The 18,681-nt window shown below is 33.4% G+C and overlaps 1 protein-coding gene and 1 non-coding gene across 5 annotated transcripts in view; both read right to left on the bottom strand.

The window, feature by feature from the left end:
- The window catches only part of Brinp3 (BMP/retinoic acid inducible neural specific 3), a 461,904-nt gene that overhangs the window by 229,354 nt on the left and 213,869 nt on the right, over window positions 1-18,681 (bottom strand). For all 4 annotated transcript variants that reach the window (XM_004659507.3, XM_045142019.1, XM_045142018.1 and 1 more), the window contains exon 3: window positions 165-355. In XM_004659507.3, the coding sequence (XP_004659564.1) occupies window positions 165-355 (191 nt within the window). The remainder of the gene's footprint in view (window positions 1-164; window positions 356-18,681) is intronic.
- On the bottom strand, window positions 3,639-3,797 carry LOC123457994. The gene has a single exon (XR_006635332.1). It is a non-coding gene; the product is annotated as a U1 spliceosomal RNA (small nuclear RNA).

Here is an 18,681-nt window from a genome sequence, read left to right as displayed (position 1 = left end):
CTCATGAGTGTGAATACTGTACTCATCTTTTGCAGTTACTCTCTGAGCATGTGTGAGAAGCGAATGAACGGATTCTCCTCTAGCTATCGGGATAACTGACACTCTCAATTAATTACACAATTTTATGCATAAACAGGGAAACACAGATTTTCAAAGATTCATACCTCCCAGAGTAGCAGATAGCAGGAAATGAGTCCCATATTTCTTGATAAGGTTTTCTGTGATTTGCTGAAGGGTAGGTCGACGTCCCAAGAGCCTTATATTTCGGAAGAATTCAGGGGCAAGAGGCAGAGGAGATCCAAGGAAATTTCTTCTCTCAACTGCAAGGTTATTTACTTTCCAACGGCCAAATTCCCTGAAAAGCAAATGCATTTTTATTCATAAGCACACAATTAATTTGAATGTTTTCATCACAAAAATATCACTTTGCTGTTTCACTGGGGTCACCCCTTGCAGTGATTAGCTTATGAGAATATTCATGAGCTAGCCATGTGGAGAAGATAGAATACTCATAGTTCACCTCGCTGGAATGAATACTGGGATCTAACTTACAGAAAGAAAACACAGCTACTAAGAATGAACAGCTGTTCCTGTGATATTTTTCCTGTGAAGGAAATATGTATATATACGAACAATTAAAATGTAACTATTAAATCCTAATATTTATATAGGGGATAGAATGAAATATAGAATAACCTTATTTTCATCACTTCTAAGTACTTTTTCTATTAACTATAGAATGGTAACCTAAAACCAAAAGGGTATAAAAGAATTTCAGGAAAAATAAACTTTAAAAAAAATCTAAAGAGGAAAGGTAATTTTTCTCATTTTGGTTTCATTCCTGTAGCAAACATTAATTATACCATATTCTGAAACCCAAATTCAGGATGGACAGCAACTTTTCAAGATGAAAAATAACTGTATAGATGGATTTGGCAAATTACAAAAAGGAAGTAGGGAGGGGGACAAAAATGTATACATAAGGACAACTGTATATATATACATATAGTTCAGTCAAACTCAAAACAATTATGTAGCTGGGCGTGGTGGTACATGCCTTTAATCCCAGCACTTGGGAGGCAGAAGTCAAAGGATTACCATGAGTTTGAGGCCACCCTGAGATTATATAATGAATTCCAGGTCAGCCTGGACTAGAGTGAGACCTTACCTTGGGAAAAAAAAAAAAAAGAAGAAGAAGAAAATTAAAAGGAAACAATTATGTTAAACTGGATTACTTCCCATCAGATCTTCTGATATTTTCCAAAACTAAGATCTAATAAAAGTTTTACATAATTTGCACACTAAAAACTTGTTTATTTTCATTAATACTCACATGGGTGTTTTCAGCACTATTAATATTTAGTAAATAAAATATTGATTAAACATATTCTATGTGCATATGTGTGTATCCATGCACAAGCATATGTATTTATTTTGTGTATGCATGCATATTTCTTTGTGAAATGTTTGTGAAGCATCAGGTAAAAATCCATTAAAAAATGAGAAGCATTCTGCCATCACCAAATTAAATGTATTCTCTAGAAAATGTTAAAAATGAGTAAAAAAATAAAAATATAATAAATTTAAAAATTCAAATTGTGATGTATTCTGAAAATGATACACCCCTCCTACAGTGACAGGAATAGTATGGTGGTGGAAGTGGACTTATTTTCTGTTGGAGTGCCATTGAGGTCAACTCTGGCAAAGCAATGCACAAGCAATACAAATAGGAAAAAGTATTGCTAAGAGAAGAGAATTAGGGCAAAGATTTGCACAGATTAATGAGGAACAGTTCAAATACTTCTAGGACCAAGAGCTATGACATTGGCCATCTCTAACTATAAATATTTTACAAATACACGTTTGGGAGATTTAGAAAATCTTTCTTTGGGAAACAAATTGTAAAGTAAAATTCCCTAAGGAATATAGGCAGGAAGATGTTGATCTAAACAAAATTTTACTTACTGTTTCCCTTCTTGAAAGACTCTTGCTGTCTCTTGTATAATTGAGATCATTTAAATAGTTTTAAATACCCTTGTTTCACCAAGTTTTCTCAAACATCAATATCTAGTAAGATCACTTCTATATAATGTCTAAGTAAGCAGGTTTTGAGTAGGAATGTTAGCATGCATACTGAATAATTTTAATGCATATTAGCTTAATAAATAGATTTCATGATGGTGTTCTCTAAAATTTATATAATATCCATTAATATATTTATCCTCCTTGCCCTTCATGCTTCTGCTATAACCTGGTCACTATTCTCAAATAGTTCCCCTTCTATTTTCATGGTTTTTTATTAATTTAAATGTAGACATACAAGACAAACCATATAGTATTTATGTTTCTGGGTCTGGCTTTCTTTAACATGACTCATAATCCTGCAAATAGGATGGCAATGTTCTGTATGTCTGAGTAATAAACAGAAATTTTAATTCTGTTCTTCTAGAAGCCATACTGTGAAAAAATATAACTGTTGAGGTAATTTGGTATGTTGTCTTTAAAATCTATTCAACGTGCTGTCTTTTCATTAAACATGGGATTTATAAATTGTGTTTATTATAATTCTTTTTCAGAAAGAAAGATATTTTGTTACCTTTTTAGTCTTAAATTGATTCTATTACCTTATGTTGTCATATTTTCTTATAAAAATCACCGGAATGTTTGCATATGATAGATAAGCATGTATGCATAGTGTATATAAATATATATTCAAATATTGAAAAAAAGATGATTTAAAACAAAATATATGTCCTTATTGGGGTAAGGTGGAATCTCATAGTTATTTTAATTTGCATTTCTCTGATGATTAGGGGTGATGAACATTTTCTTAAGTGTGTGTTTATCATTTGTGTTTCTTCCTCTGTGAACTGCCTGTTCAGCTCTTTGCCCCATTTTGTGAGTGGGGTGTTTGACTTCTTACTGTTTCTCCATTTCTATTGGCCATAAAAATAACAGATGCTCAGTGTGAATACAGATAAAACTATGAATGAGTAAGCTGAAATTAAAACACTTAGAAGATTTCTTTTTGGGTAAAACCACAAGAGTATGGTTTTGTATTTTAACACCTTTAACCAATTCGTTGGTTATTCCTTGATATGAATACAAATGATTAGCTTAGCTCACTTTGATATGAGTTCTGCTCAGCCAGATTCACATATCTCATACAAACATGCACAGTCTATGACTGTAACTACCTTTCACAGAAGATTCCTCAGTGTTCATGGGTTTGGATTACTTATGTAGGTCCAAGCCAAAAGCTTAAATAATTAATTCTCCTCTTTTCATTTTATTGGAACAGTCACATTGGAACAAAACATGTTGCCATCACATAAGACTAAAACCAAAGAACCAGATATTGACAAACTGAAAGTAATTGAATAATTAATTATGGAAATAAATAAACTGTATTATAAATTATATAAAGGCATTATTGTCTTAAATTCAAGAATAATTATCAGAAATTCTTCTAGCTACTTTTTCCTCCTATTTTCATGTACTGAATCAAACAGTATATGTCACTGTGGATGTCCAACATGTTTAGATCATGCAGAAAATATAATGCTTGAATTAAGACAGAGATCTACCTGATCTTTGAATATTTCATTTGCATTGTTTGATATGTGATACACTTTTTACAGGGTAACACATGATTGAATCCCACTACCACTAATTCTGCCATTGAGCTTCACCATGTGGGAAAAGCACGGGGTCAGTACACCCAGAGTGCCTTGGATAAACCTCACCCTGGGCGAACTGTTTACATGTTCACGGAAGATCCACTGAAAAGAAAGCATGGTTTACTTTTGACATCTCTTATTGTTATTTAATTATTTATGTGGTTTCTGTGTGTAAGAGCTCGTGTATGAGCATGTGTAAATAATTACACATGTGTAAAGATTAGTGGAGGATTTTTAGTCTGTCTTTGTGTTTCAACTGAATTTGCACCAGCATTTCTCTGGATCTTTATCTATTTCCTGTTTTTGCCCAGAGGATCTTAGAAATAGATCTTACTCTGCCTCCCATTAGCTACCAGCCCACTGGGTTTACAGAAGCTCACCATGGGCTACTGGAATTCTGTTGGTTCTGACCACCCAGTTTGGGACCTCCAGCTTAAGTGACAATTGCTTTCTCCACTGAGCCATATCCTCAGCCATATCCTAAGCATCTCTCAGAATGTTGGTGATGCTTTCAGATAGGAAGTATTGAAATATTCTTGAAACTTGGTGATAAAAACACTTGGAGTGAAAGAAATTATCTCCGGAGATTTAAGTACCACCCTGTGAATAGTTGTCTTCAGCAATAAAATCAAGACCCAGTGTTTCTTTTCCTGAGAACAAGGCAATATGGCATTTACTGGTCTGCTATAAAATCCTGTGGATGTGGAGCTGACTCTGATCCAGGGCATATGAACACTTCACATCAATCCGGTCCATTGTCCTCATAATTTCATAAGCATCAATGATCAGCACCCTTACACCAAATATATATTTTCAGTTTATTGGAATTAAATGCCATTAGGATGATGTGTTTACTGTTTGGGTTGTTTGTTTCTTTTCTAGAACTATAAAGTAAAACTTTACAATGGATATATTTTTACACTGGAGCAGCTCAGAGAAATAATACAGTTAATCCTTGCACATAAATTAAAGTTTTAATGGTGAAAATATATTTCCCCTCTTGAAGAAAAAAAATCATCTGTTTCAAGTAGTCCTTTCATTCTTTAAGCCTCATAAAAATGACGATGAAACAGTGACATGAAAACATTTGGTGGGTTATGATTATCACCAGAAGAACATTCTATTTAAAGGTAGAATGCATATTAGGATACATTCATATTCAGCTTTATTTCCTTAAGTAAGAACTTCGTTGTAGTGAAGTTCTACATGCCACTTGAATCCAACATAAAACATAAATTTCTTCTTATTATAACCTTTGCAAGTCTTTAAACTAAATAGTGAAAATCGTTAGAGAACAATGCTACTTATCCCCTTTAGACCACCATAATTTTCTTGAATACACAATCGACTATGAATAGTTCAGACAGAAAATAACTGTGAAAAGGATTTTTGGCTCCAAGAAGTTCCTATTAGCTTACTGAGGTGGTGTTCTGCCTACTAAAAGTTCTGACTCATAAGTTTCTATTATTAGATACACCCATATAACATTTACTTTTCCAATTATGTCTTTATTGCTACTAATCTCACAAAAAGGTTTGGAAAACATGGATGACATCATTGAATTTCACTGAAATGCTGAACATAATTGCCAGTGACCTCTATAATAGTATCTAAATTATAATTCAATAAAAAATATTCTTATTATTTTAAAATATATTAACTACTATGTTTCCTTAAAATGCATATATTTGTATATTCAGTTCCTAAAATGGAAATTACTGGCCACTGATAATATTTACAACTTAATTCAGTATCATAAACAAAGCAACTTAAAAATATTGATAATAGTTGACACAGTTCATGGAAAGATTTATCTTTAACAGCTAATGTAAAATTTAATAAAGTTATTCTAAAGTCCTGAAGGCTACTACTAGATGACTTCTCACATCATGATAATTGCTGTTTCATAATTTTAATTCTATCAATATTCATTAAATATTGCAGACACAACAAAATATTAAAACAAAATATATTACTCAATTAGTAATCTGCAAATAAATTCAACACGAGTATCATAAAGTGATTTGTCTTTAGTAGCAATAACCATCTAATTACTTCTGGAAAAACATACAGATTTTAAATGCTTGCTGTAATCAATAATTCTATGTTATTATATGCAATAGTTTTATATATGGCTTCTTTAACACTCTTGCCATGTACTTTCCATATTTAATAAATGATATTATTTTTCATTTGATTATTATAAGTGAAATATCCTAATGGCCTGAATGAGCAGCACAATGAAATCAAGTTTAATGCATCTCGGCACTAAGCATTGAGCAGAGGAGAGAATATATTCTCATTACTTTCCTGATGCCAAAGGCATCTCTTCTGATATTTATTTTAAACAGTGGAGAGGGTTTTATCATCACTACTAAGTCTAGAAAAAAAAAGAAACTTTAAGATGCACGTAGAGATTTTATAGGATGAATCTTTTTAAAGTTATATCTTGTAAAAAAAAATAAAAGCACATTCACTAATATGACATATAAAATGTTTGCTTGCACATGTCTTGGGAGCACCAACTAGTAATTCATGTGTTTTGAATAAGCTGATGAACTCTGGGCTCTTAGTGAAGACATTTGGCAAGATCTCATAAAAACAGTTTCCTATCCAAATAGAACAATATGAACTGATTAGACCTATAACCAATGACTATATCACTGAGTCAATGCCAGAGTGCTGTTACTGAGAAATTCTAAAAAGACAGTGTGCTTAGTGGCTAATTATGTATATTTCCAGTTTTCAAGATCTGTTAAACATTCAGGGCCAAGAAATGCCTAAAAATAATCTTATTTTATATTAGCTTTAACCATTTTGTTTGGTTTAGTAGGTAAGATGTGATTCAAATTTTAAGAGAAACATTACAGAATTCAATAATCACAACCAATAGTATCTCAAATAAAATTAATTTAATACTGACACTGTAGTAGCTAATGGTTTATTTATATAGATACCACACGTCTATGTGTTCTACAGCATCAAAACAGCTTAGGCATGCATTTTCCACTTTTAAACAGATATGAGCAAGAGTTTTATGTCAAATAGTTACTGTCAATTAGTAATGTTTTATGTTGAAAAATATTAGAAAAATACCTAATAACTTCAGGGGTTTTGTTTGTAATTCTAAAAGTATACTTTAACATCTGTTATAAAGATTATATCAAGTTATCATAAGAATGCCTAGGTAAGCTTCATAATTATATAGATTTGGTAATAATTGATCAGAGCAGTTAATCCAAGTAGCATAAATAGAACTGAGTAAAATAAAATTAAATATATAATTCTTTCTAAAAAACATTAAACAAATAAGAACATCCTTTGCTTTTACATTTAAAATTACTTAAGTGTATACTTGAGTTTCTACAAGGTAAAAATTCTCATTACCTTCATATGTGAAATATGTTATAAAGGCAATAGTAATTTTAAGACAGGAAAATATGCTGGGCATGGTGGTGCACACCTTTAATCCCAGTACTTGGATAACAGAGGTAACAGGACTGTTGAGAGTTTAAGGCCACCTAGAGGCGACATAGCAAATTCTAGGTCAAGAGAAAGGTTAGGTTAGAGAAAGACCCTACCTCATAAATAATAATAATTAATGAGCCAGAAAAGTGAAGTTTGATATCCCATTCTTAAAAATACAGCTCATGAACATGAAAAGTGTGAAATTTGGTACATCTTATTGTTGATTATGTCACAACCCATGACGAGTAAAGGATAGGTCTAATGATACTTGTTTTGTAGAAGGGTAAGTAATAATCTTTAAAACAGCTAAATTAACCTAAGAAAGCTTTTTGCCTCTAAGAAATTGTTGGTGCCTAATGGTTATTAAGTAACTAATTTTTATCAAATCACTAATTTGGGGGGAATGTGCAAATATTGATGATGAATAAATTACCAATAAACATCAACTAACTATAAATAAAACCGCACAAAGGATCATCAAATAGTACTGTGTGGTCTGTTGTAGTTAACATTGTTGCTGGGACAAACATCTGACCAGCAGTGGTTATGGGAGACTAGATGTGTATTTTGGCTTACAATCTCAAGGGGAAACTTCATGATGGCAGGAAGACTGTGTGACATTAGCAGAGGCTAGATATCTCCTTTGCTAAAACATGTGGTAAACAGCAGCAAGAGAATGAGCCAATTAACACTATCAAGCTAGGGGCTAATAAACTTGATCACAGTACAAGCAATTAACAAAATGTTAATGAGAAAAGGGAAATGCTCAAAAGAGTAAATAGTTATTATGGAAAGTTAAAGTTTTTTGTAATGTTTTTGTCTTTTCTTAAAGCCTTTAAAAATATTTAACTGAAATTTTTCATGATTGCTTGACCTCTACAACAAATTTTGCATTAAGGCATGATAAATCATGAATTTGGTTAAGGTAGCTAGTTAATGAAAAGTGTTGGTGATAAATTATATGAATGCTGAAAAACAGTTACCTATGTCTAGTAAGGTAATTACATGTACAAGGGTAGTACAGTGGCAGCCTCTGTTACTGAATGTACTATGTGAAGAATAATTTTGTTTCAGAGCTTTCCTGTCACATGTGCCCATCATATTACATGGGGAAATTTACACAAATATTGTTCCCATATTGGTAGAACAGAAATAAACATATTTCTTGGGCTTTCTTCTAAAAGTTTTAAAACAGATAGTCTCTCAAGCAGCTCTCAATAACATCAATGTTTGTCAAGCAAGAAGTAGAAATTTTATATAACTGGTTATGAAAATGGCAAATAATGTACACTTTTATGGAATCTTAAGTTATGATTTGATTTGTATAACCAGTCATTAAGACAAGGTTTAAACTATTCCATAATGAAGAATGTGCTGTCATAATTTATTTATATAAATGATATAGTGACTCAAGGAGATATATATATATATATATATATATATATATATATATATATATATATATACACACACACACATACATACATACACACACACACATATATATACATATGTATACATATATATGTACATATATAGGTGTGTGCATATATGTTTTCATATATATGTAACTTTATTTGAAGTTTAGACCTTAGTGAAAGAGCTCGATATCTATGAGTGTGAGTATATGGACTTGGAGCATAATGGGATTTTTTTGAAATATTTACTTATTATTTATTTATTTGACAAAGAAATAAGGAAAGAAAATGGACATGCCAGGGCCACCAGCCACTGCAAACAAACACCAGCCATGTGTGACCCCTTTTGCATATGGCTAATGTGGGTCCCGGGGAATTGAACCTGGGTCTTTTGGCTTTGCAGGAAAGCACTTTAACTGCTAAGCTATACCTACAGACCCATAGTGGGATTTTTTAAAGTACATTATATTTATTTGAGAGAGGGTGGAAGAGAGTGGGCACGCTAGGGCCTCCAGCTCCTGCAAACAAACTCCAGATGCACATGCCACCTTGTGCATCTGGCTTACATGGGTCCTGAGGAACCCAACCTAGATCCTTAGGATTTGCAGGCAAGCACCTTAGCTGCTAAGCCATCTTTCCAGCCTGCATAGTAGGATTTTGAGGAGACAGAAGGAAAGAGTAAAAGAAAATCAAAGATAGCAGAGACAGGAAAGAAATAGCAGGGGAAGATATAAAACCTAAATGTTAATATTCACCAATAAGAAGAAAAAAATCGCTGTTGATTTATCTTTTTATTGCTCTATCTAAATAGTCTTACAGAAATGAACATTTCTACTTGGTAGAAGAAGTTAAAGGACCTTTGAGACTAATTTACATTTTTGGAATAGCAATTATATGAACTGAATGGATAAACAGGCTTATTTTCAATTACATTCAAAGGTGATGTAGCACATTTCAAATATGAGGCTTGGGATTCAGAGAATAGAAGCTCCAGAGAGGAATAAACACAGATGGTGAGAAAGGAAACAGAATCTTAGAATGGTGCATCCACCAGTGGTGAGGGAGCTCAAGAATCACAGTTGTGAAGCTGAGGAGGGTTGCATCAACCAACCACTTAAGCAGAAGATGGCTAACGATTCAAATGAATGAGGAAGATTCCAATGAAGAATAGAGACTGGCATATAAATTCACAGAGATGCCTATATTTCATAATAAATATTATCATGAAACAGAAAGATTTTTGACCATAATTCAAAGTACCAGAATTTTTTAAAGAAAATATGATCTGATCATTATAATGAAACAAATCAACAAATTTGACACATACATACAAAAAATACATTGATCAAGTATCTACTGAGTCTTTTATAAGGATGTGAAAGCTCCCTTTGAAAGTTGGCTCTAAATGACCAGCTGGTGGGATTTAGAAGAGTCATCCGTGGGGAAATCCAATCACATAATAGAGATTTAGAAAGAAAGATGAATACAGAAAACATAAATGATCTACCTAAATGATTGCAAGGCCAAATAAAAATATTAACACAATTAATGGAAAACAAAGCTATAGTATTCAGGAGACAAGGTTGTCAAAAGAAAAGGCAAAGAAGAAAAAAAATTGCTAATTTGATTTTGACTAAAAACATATTAAAACTGAATACATACAATACTGGTTTAAAACAGACTTCAAGCCATAACAACAAATGTCTGAGTGATACTAGAGTTATAATGTTGACAAGGACAACAATCACGAAAACATCAGATGATTGTACTGTCAATTCATGTTGTACCAGGTGAAGCAGCACTGATCAAAGGAGGAGCTTTCAGGAGGTGATTCTATCATAAAATCTCACAATGTATCCATAGGATAAATTGTATTTATAGCTGAATCAGCTATTGGGAATGAATGGAAACATTCAAGAGGAAAGCCTAGCTGGTGGAAACTGTTCACTGAGGGGTCATACCTATGGAAGATATATTTTCCCCTAGATTAATCTAATCTAATATATTGATCTATCTTCTATCTATAGATCATCTATTATTGCTATCTTTTACCTTCTCATTCGTATAATGTGATATAGCAAAAATAAAGTAAAACATGCAAAGAATTATATCAAGGACATTTTCATTAACAGAGTGTAAATGTGCATATACAGATAAATGAAGATTATAAGAATAGTGTACTGGAAAAGAAAAAAAAGTGTTTTATCATTTTGAAAGATGAAAACTAATTTCAATGTAATTTTAAATATTTTACCACAAAATTAGAGTATTCAAAAGCAAGTAATTACAACTAGACAAATTACTGAGTTTTGATTCTCACTGGTTTGCCCAATCATCATCAACAGAGTTTCCCTTAAAATATAGATAAACACACAAACACACACACATACACACACACACACACACACACACACATAAACAGATTTTATATATACATATACATATATTTAAAATCCTTCTTAAGCTGAAATTCTGTAATACCTTACATGGCAAAATGAAAACCAAATAGAGGTTACATGATCCTACCATATGAAGGTCTAAAATTATTTAAAATGATGGATTTTATGTAACCAGTAACTGATGTAACTAAATAACTAATTTGTACTTACTAATATGTCAATATGTAGTTAGTATTATATTAAATATATTCATTGTCCACATATGGCACTTTACTGTTTCATGCCTATGATGGAATGTAACACCACGAATAATGTAACTGAAATTAGTATTATCTTAACCTTTACTGTTTATGCAGAGTCTTAGGATATAGAGTTCATATAGCAAAATTGACAATAAAGACAATGGTTGTATGCAACCAAGCAAATTGTGAGGTAGAGACAGTTAGGGCAAAGCACATGGGTCTACATATTTCAATTTTTAAGTGAATTGCATTTAAGTTGGTGCAGGCTCTTTGGATGTTGAACTGGGGACTGACAGGCCTTACAAGTGCCTTTCACTCTTGAAAAATATTCCCGGGCCCCATAGTGGTACCTTAATGTGATGAATTTTAACTTACCCATACCTTGTGTTTATTTTTTTTTTTTTGGCATTCTATTTTGTGAAATATTTTATATTAGTAATAATCATACATAATCTCACACATAGACACATTCTAGAAATTTGTCTTTTTGAATGTGTAGTTCTCAACATCCCTAATTTGTAATTGAATTTTCTTCTCATTAAGAAGGTTTTTCAAGGTGGAGTAGATCCATTACTGCTATCTAGTTCTTCATTTTTCAAAATTATTCATATGTTCCAATTTCGTGTCTGTTTGCTTTCACTACAATACAGTATTATTTAAATCAGGAAATCATTTGTGTTTAAATTTAAATTAAAATGTTCAACACATGTATATCATTTTTGAGAAATAGTGACATATTTATAATATAATAATAATCAAAGTAATTATTCAAATATTTATCAGAATTTTATAAGTTTTAGCCCACAATACTCAGACATGCTTCTTTTTATATTTATATCCAAGTATATCCAAGAGATCTAAGAATACATTTTCTTTATATTAATTTCTTAAATTACCTATTTGGTATGAAAATATATTTAGTATTATCAGAATTCTCTAATGTGTGTAGAGATTTTTCTTACAATTCAGGCTATGTTCAGTTTGATCTATGACCAATGAACAGAGAAATCTATGTGTACTTGGCTGTCAGTTTTTTGGCTGTTGAATAAATATTAGTTAGGTCATGTTGGTTGATTTGGGTTGAGGTCTTTATTCTTGACAGCAGATGGTTTACCTGCTTTAGCATTGATAAAAGGAAACATACTGAAATTATGTACTTCTTATACCTTTATATTTGAAGTGTGATTTTTTTTCACAGCTCAAATCATACATTCTGCTAATGTCTGAACTCGTATGGTACTTATACACTGGTATTGAATGTAATTATTTATATGACATGTTTATGTATACATTTTATTTCCATTATTGTATCTTATGTTTAATCTTTCCTATTTTAGTTGCATATTACATGAATATTTTAGAACACAATTTTATGTATATGTAATTTGATAATAAAACAAAAGCATTGACATCTACTAGGATCAAAATTTTGTCATTTCCAACAGAAGTCTCACCTTCCTTTACTTCTCTATTCTCTTCATTACAATTATCTTGAACATTACCTTTGAATTAATTTGAATCTAAAAGCAATAGTACAATGCCAGGCTCCAGGGACAAGTAGTGCTGGGGGTGGACCAGGCCCGCTGGTTCCCCCCAAGGGGTTGAGAAGGAGGGTGGTTGTCTACTGCCCTGAACAAAACCGTGGAGCCGAGAGTCTCATCAAAGCAGGAACTCACTTTATGGTTAGTGGCAGGTGTTTATATAATGTTCAGAAGGAAGGCGGGGATTTTAGGATGGGGTGAGATGTAAGGGCCAATAGCATACGGTGACCTCTGAGATGACTGGTTCTAACTCTAACTTCCTGTGCAGAAGTAGCAGGCCAGAGGTCATTTGGCCCCCTGCTGTGTCATAGCTAGCCAGAAGCAATTTGCCAAACTTTAGCTAAGCTCAGGAAGTTCCACTAGGCCTCATGTCAGGGCCTCTCAAGGCCCAACAGTACAATATTACATTACTTGCCAAGCATCACTTTAAATATTCTGTAGAAGGAGGAATTAGTTCATATTTAATTATTATCTTTTTCATTATTTTTTTCCTTCCTGATATTTCAAAATTCTCTTATTTTCTTTTTAGTTAGAGAATTCCTCATATGTCTTCTATGAACCTCAATCACATGAAGACATCTCTGAGTTTTCCTTAATATAAGAATGTCTTGGGCTAGAGAAATGGCTTAGCCATTAAGGCACTTGCCTGCAAAAGTCAAAGGACTCAGGTTCAATTCCCCAGGACTAATGTAAGCCATATACATAACATAAGTCCATGTGTCTAAACTTTGTTTGCAGTGGCTGGAGGCCTTGGTGTGCCCATTCTCTCTCTGTATGTTTATTTCTATATTGTTCGGTGCTCCCTTCTTTGATAATTCACTAATTAGTGTGCCACTTTTACCTGGCCTCCAGTTTTTATCAGGGTAAATCTAGCCTGCTCTAATTATTGCTCTACTTAATTATTTATTTATTTAATCTTATCTTCACAAATTTTCTGTAGGAGTAGCTGCTGTGTGGCTTTCTTAAATTCACTTTACTTGGTATTTGTTCAGTATCACAAAACCATACTTTTATTAATTTTGACAAGTGGAAAGATGAACTAGTATTTTTGAGAATAATTTTTAGACTTATCTTCATTATCGTTTTTAGGATTCCAATGGCATAAATATTCTATTCTATTTTTTATATCATCACAGATTCTCAGTCTGTCTTCATTGCTTTGTGGGGCTAAATTACGTTTGGTTTTAGAAGTATATTTTCTACCAGTAAGTATTGAGTAATTCTCCCTACATTCCATGGTGTTTGGTTTTGTTTTCCACCATTTGTTGCCCATCATATCTAATAAAGATTTTATAAGTTTATGCTTTTTCTGCTACAATTTCCATGTTCTAAAACTGTTTTGGTCAGCACCATAACAGTCCTACTGAAATTCTATCTTTCCATTTAGTTAAGAGTGGTGATAATGGTACAATGGCATATTTTCATGAATCTTATTTTAAATATTTTCATGTAATTCTAAATTTTCTGACATTTAGTATTTTCATTGTTTATGCACTAATCCCTATTTAAACTTTTCTGATATATTGTAAGAGGTTTAAATAATTAATTGCCTAATTGAGTTATTTTATGTGTATGAATATCTGTGTGCGGGGGGGAACATGGGTGCAGGTGCATCTACACGTGAAGGCCAAAGGTGGAACTTAGGTGTAACACTTAGTCACTCTCCATCTTACTGTTCTGAAGGCAAGGTCTCTCTCAATGTACCCAGGGTTCAAAGATTGGGATAGGTAAGCTAGCTAGCAGCTCAAGTATCCTCCTCTCTCCATCTCCCCAGCCTGGGATACAGGCTTGTGCTGCCATGCTGGGATCTTATTTGGGTGTTGAGGATCAAAACACAAGTCATCATGACTGCACAGCAAAGGCTTTACCCTCTGAGCTACCTTCTAAGCACCCAGGATAATTTATTTTTAAATGAAACATGGGAATTTTGCAAAGTAAGGTATAAGCTGATGTTCCTTATTTGAGTGGCATCTTTCAGCTGGCTTTCCTTACCCCATTTAACAGAAGAATCTCTGCATCTGAGGTAGTTCCTTTACTCAGTCACTGCAGCTAATGGCAGAAGGAGCTCCTTGAAGGTACGAATTCTACTTCTACATTATGCTCTGTGTAATACTGCTTTTTTACTTTAATTATGAAGAGGACTAATTATACTCCTTGATTATCAATGTGAATTCATTCTAAGAACACCATACATATTATTATTAGACTATATTGTAGTTGCAAAGGATATGAATGTAAAAACCAGGCAAGAATGATAGCATTGTCTAGTCTTCAAGATGATTGCTGGGCATGTCAACATCTTGGGTGGATTCAAGTTAGGTGCTCTAGATGAGTGAGACTGTGCAGCAATTATCTTTCTGTGATGGGGTAAGACAAACCGGTGGGTGGGGAGGGAGGGGAGCATAAGAGGGGGTGGGGGACACAAATCTAGACCCAAATGGCAATGGTACCATAAAATGCTACAATCTAAAAGGTAGACCAAATTGTAGAACCTTCACCAGGCCGTTAGAAGAAACACCTGAGCCACAAGGACCTATGGAGGGTATAATGAAGACTGACCTTAATCTTCTACAACTTCTCTCTCTCTCTCTCCATCTCTAGTGCGCTCTCTCTCTCTCTCTCTCTCTCTCTCTCTCTCTCTCTCTTCTCTCTACACTTTTATATTAGTTATCTTTTTCTTCCTTCTCTTGTGAGCACTGACCTGTGACTTCCAGTACCAGCAGGTGGCTATGATCTACAATGAGCTTTTGATCAGAGAGACCTACAAGGTTTCCTAAAAGACAGATTTCTGTCAGAGTACTTGATGACCCACTAAAGGTTATTGGTAAGACCCTACTGCTAAAGACACCATATGCGATTGACATGTAAAATGGAGTGACATGGCTGGAAGCTGGGAGAGAGTCAGTCACCAGACAGTCAGCACATCTAGTGCCAGAAGGTTCTACTTGGGCAACTGAGGGAAAATGACGAATATCTGTCCAACAACTCATTGTCTAACCTACTTAGCAGCAAATAACCTGTAGTGATGCTCACACAAGTGCAATACTGGCACACAGCCTTTGTGGGAAACCACCAACTGCTCTTGATTTGGCTAACTGTTCTTCTCAGTGGTATGGGACCCATAGCTGGAGCTGGGAAACAAGTCAGAACCATATCTAAACATGAGCCTGCTCTCCATTATCAAGCTACCACTAATTGTGGGCAACAAAAGAGCCTATACCTACTAAATTCTCCATAAAATAATAAAAATATGAGTTATCCCATTTGTCTGGGGCTAACTTTACTCTCAGTTTGGAGAATCTGCTTATCTTTTTCAGATAGACAAAGATTCTAAGGACAGAACTACTCTATCATACCTCAAAAGGGCCCCAGTTGAAACTAAGAATAATTGGTGAAACAAGCAAGAGTGCTGCTTTCTTGGTGAACAAGGTACCATCACAAGGGTGAAGGAGATCAACACAGAGAACAAACAACTCCTACCAAATCAGTTATCTAGAGACACAGAGGCTCCCAACACCTCAACACTAAAGCAGACCCAAAATGAACCCAACATGGCTCAGGGAAATTTTACAGAAGAGGGGGTGGAAAGAATGTCAGAGCCACATGTTGGGTCTTGATACACAGAGTCATTAATCCTATGCATAACAGTGGGCTAACTTCACAATGCATGACCCATATACCTCAACAAGGAGGGGCCAGGGGGAGGTGGTAGGACGTGGATGAGCCTAACAATGGTACCAACTTTACTGTATTCACTGAGTAAAAAACTAATTAATAAAATAATAATAATAATAATTAAAAAACAGAATGATTGCATTGCAGAAGTACTTGACAAAATGCCTTTGTAAGCAGATTGTATGTGGGTTCATATTAAGTAGATTAGAGAGTATAAAAATAGTTATTAAGCTCATATTTATTATATTTTTGATGGTTATTGTAAAAATACTAAATCACTATCATAAAATAATTTTAATATTTAGATATATATATATATGCATACACACATATGTATGTGTATGTATGTATATATATATATATATGTATGTGTGTGCATATATATATATATATATATATATATATATATATATATATATATATATATATATGAGACAACTTCTATAGTTAGAGACAACAAATCATGGTATTTCCCTCCCCTGCCCCATTTTCCCCTTCATAACTCTGCTCTTCTTCATATACCTTCCCTCTCTCCATTACTCTCTCTTTTAATTTAATGTCATCATCTTTTTTCTCTTATTATGAGGGTCGTGTGTAGGTATTGCTAGGCACTCACTGCAAGGTCTTGGGTATCGAGGCCAAATTTCTGTCCAGACAGTAGTGAGTTGCACCCTTCCTTTGGCTCTTACATTCTTTCCGCCACTTTTTCCACAATGGATCCTGAACCAATATTATCAATGTTTTTAATGTAGCAACCAGAGAGAATCAATAATTTAAATTTATCACAAAAATAAACTATCAGCCTACCATCAAGATGGGAAATGTAATCCCAAGGTGTTATTTCATACTTGTCTAGTACATAATGGTAACTCTTATAATTAGACAATATATTTCAATTTTCTAACTTTCAACATGTAGCAACAGATGGAAATTAACGTTTTTCTAATTAATAGGAAGATCACACCAAGAAGATCTCCAAAGAGTAATTCAAATTAAGCTTGTTAGGAACATTAATATCTTAATGTCCATATAAACATAAGTAAAATGATATGTATTTTATGTTTTTAATTTTATTTATTTACTCATTTGAGAGAGAGAGAAAGAAAAAGAGGTAGAGAGAGAGAGAGAGAGAGAGAGAGAAGGGGAACGTCACGACCTCCAGCCACTGCGAACGAACTCCAGATGCATGTGCCCCCTTGTGCATCTGGTTTACATGGGTCCTGGGGAATTGAACTGGGGTCCTTTAGCTTTGCAGGCAAATGCCTTAACCACTAAGCCATCTTCGCCAGTCCATGGTATGACTTTTAATGTTAATCTATGTTTTACAGAAAAGAAAACATTCAAAGGGGAGGAAGAAGCTCTGGAATTGACAGTAATCATTTGTCTTGCAAAAATAACAAGGCGGCTGAAAATAGATAGGAAAGAAGTAACAATCAATAAAGCCTGAAATACTAGGAGTAAAATGTAATATTATGAAATCAAGTTACAGTTTGATATAATTATTAAATTGAAGAAAATGAGCTCTAAACACCAAGTATCAGTTATTTATTTCATTTGTTTAGTTTTGAATAAATGGCAATTAAGCATTTTAACAAGTAGTTTTACTCACTCTCATTGGAGCTGGAGTGGCTGTATTATAAATTGTGTATTAAGACTGCTCTGAAAGAACTGGGTCAATTAAAAGTTAGTAAGCCCGAAGTCCAGATGGTGTTGAATTCACCCAACTAAAATTAACTATCCTAGAGTTGGCTCATTCTCATTATTCAATTATTCATGTGATATATGTGAAAATCTGGAAAATTGGAAAATTGCTGGTAATTTGCCCCATCAATGGAAGATGACTCAGTTCTAATTACAGACTCAGCTAAAATAAGTATCTTCCTTTTCTCACAAGAAAAATTTAAAGTAACCTGCTTTGTAATAATAAATTGAGCTATCAACAGAAACCACAGATAATTAAATTTTTCATGAGATACTAATTCAAGGAACAATTAATTTATCATTAACTAGTAGTCAACTCCTGTAGTCAACTACATATTAATTTTCTTAAGTTTTGAAACTAGAATTATCAGAGGAGCGAGAATTTCATATTCATATGTCTGTCTCAGGTTCATTATATGACACTATGTTACAAAGTTTATACTAAATTCAAATGTGACAGAGCTTTTACTGGACACATGTAACATGGAATCAGTGGGGTGTGGTTTTTATTGTGCAATGTGTAAATGTTGAGTCAATAATCCTTTCAAAGTGCCAAA

The sequence above is a fragment of the Jaculus jaculus genome, chromosome 1, assembly GCF_020740685.1.
Source record: "Jaculus jaculus isolate mJacJac1 chromosome 1, mJacJac1.mat.Y.cur, whole genome shotgun sequence".
NCBI lineage: Eukaryota > Metazoa > Chordata > Mammalia > Rodentia > Dipodidae > Jaculus > Jaculus jaculus.
The sequence above is the reverse complement of the archived record's forward strand: the minus strand, read 5'-3'. Positions and strand labels throughout refer to the sequence as shown.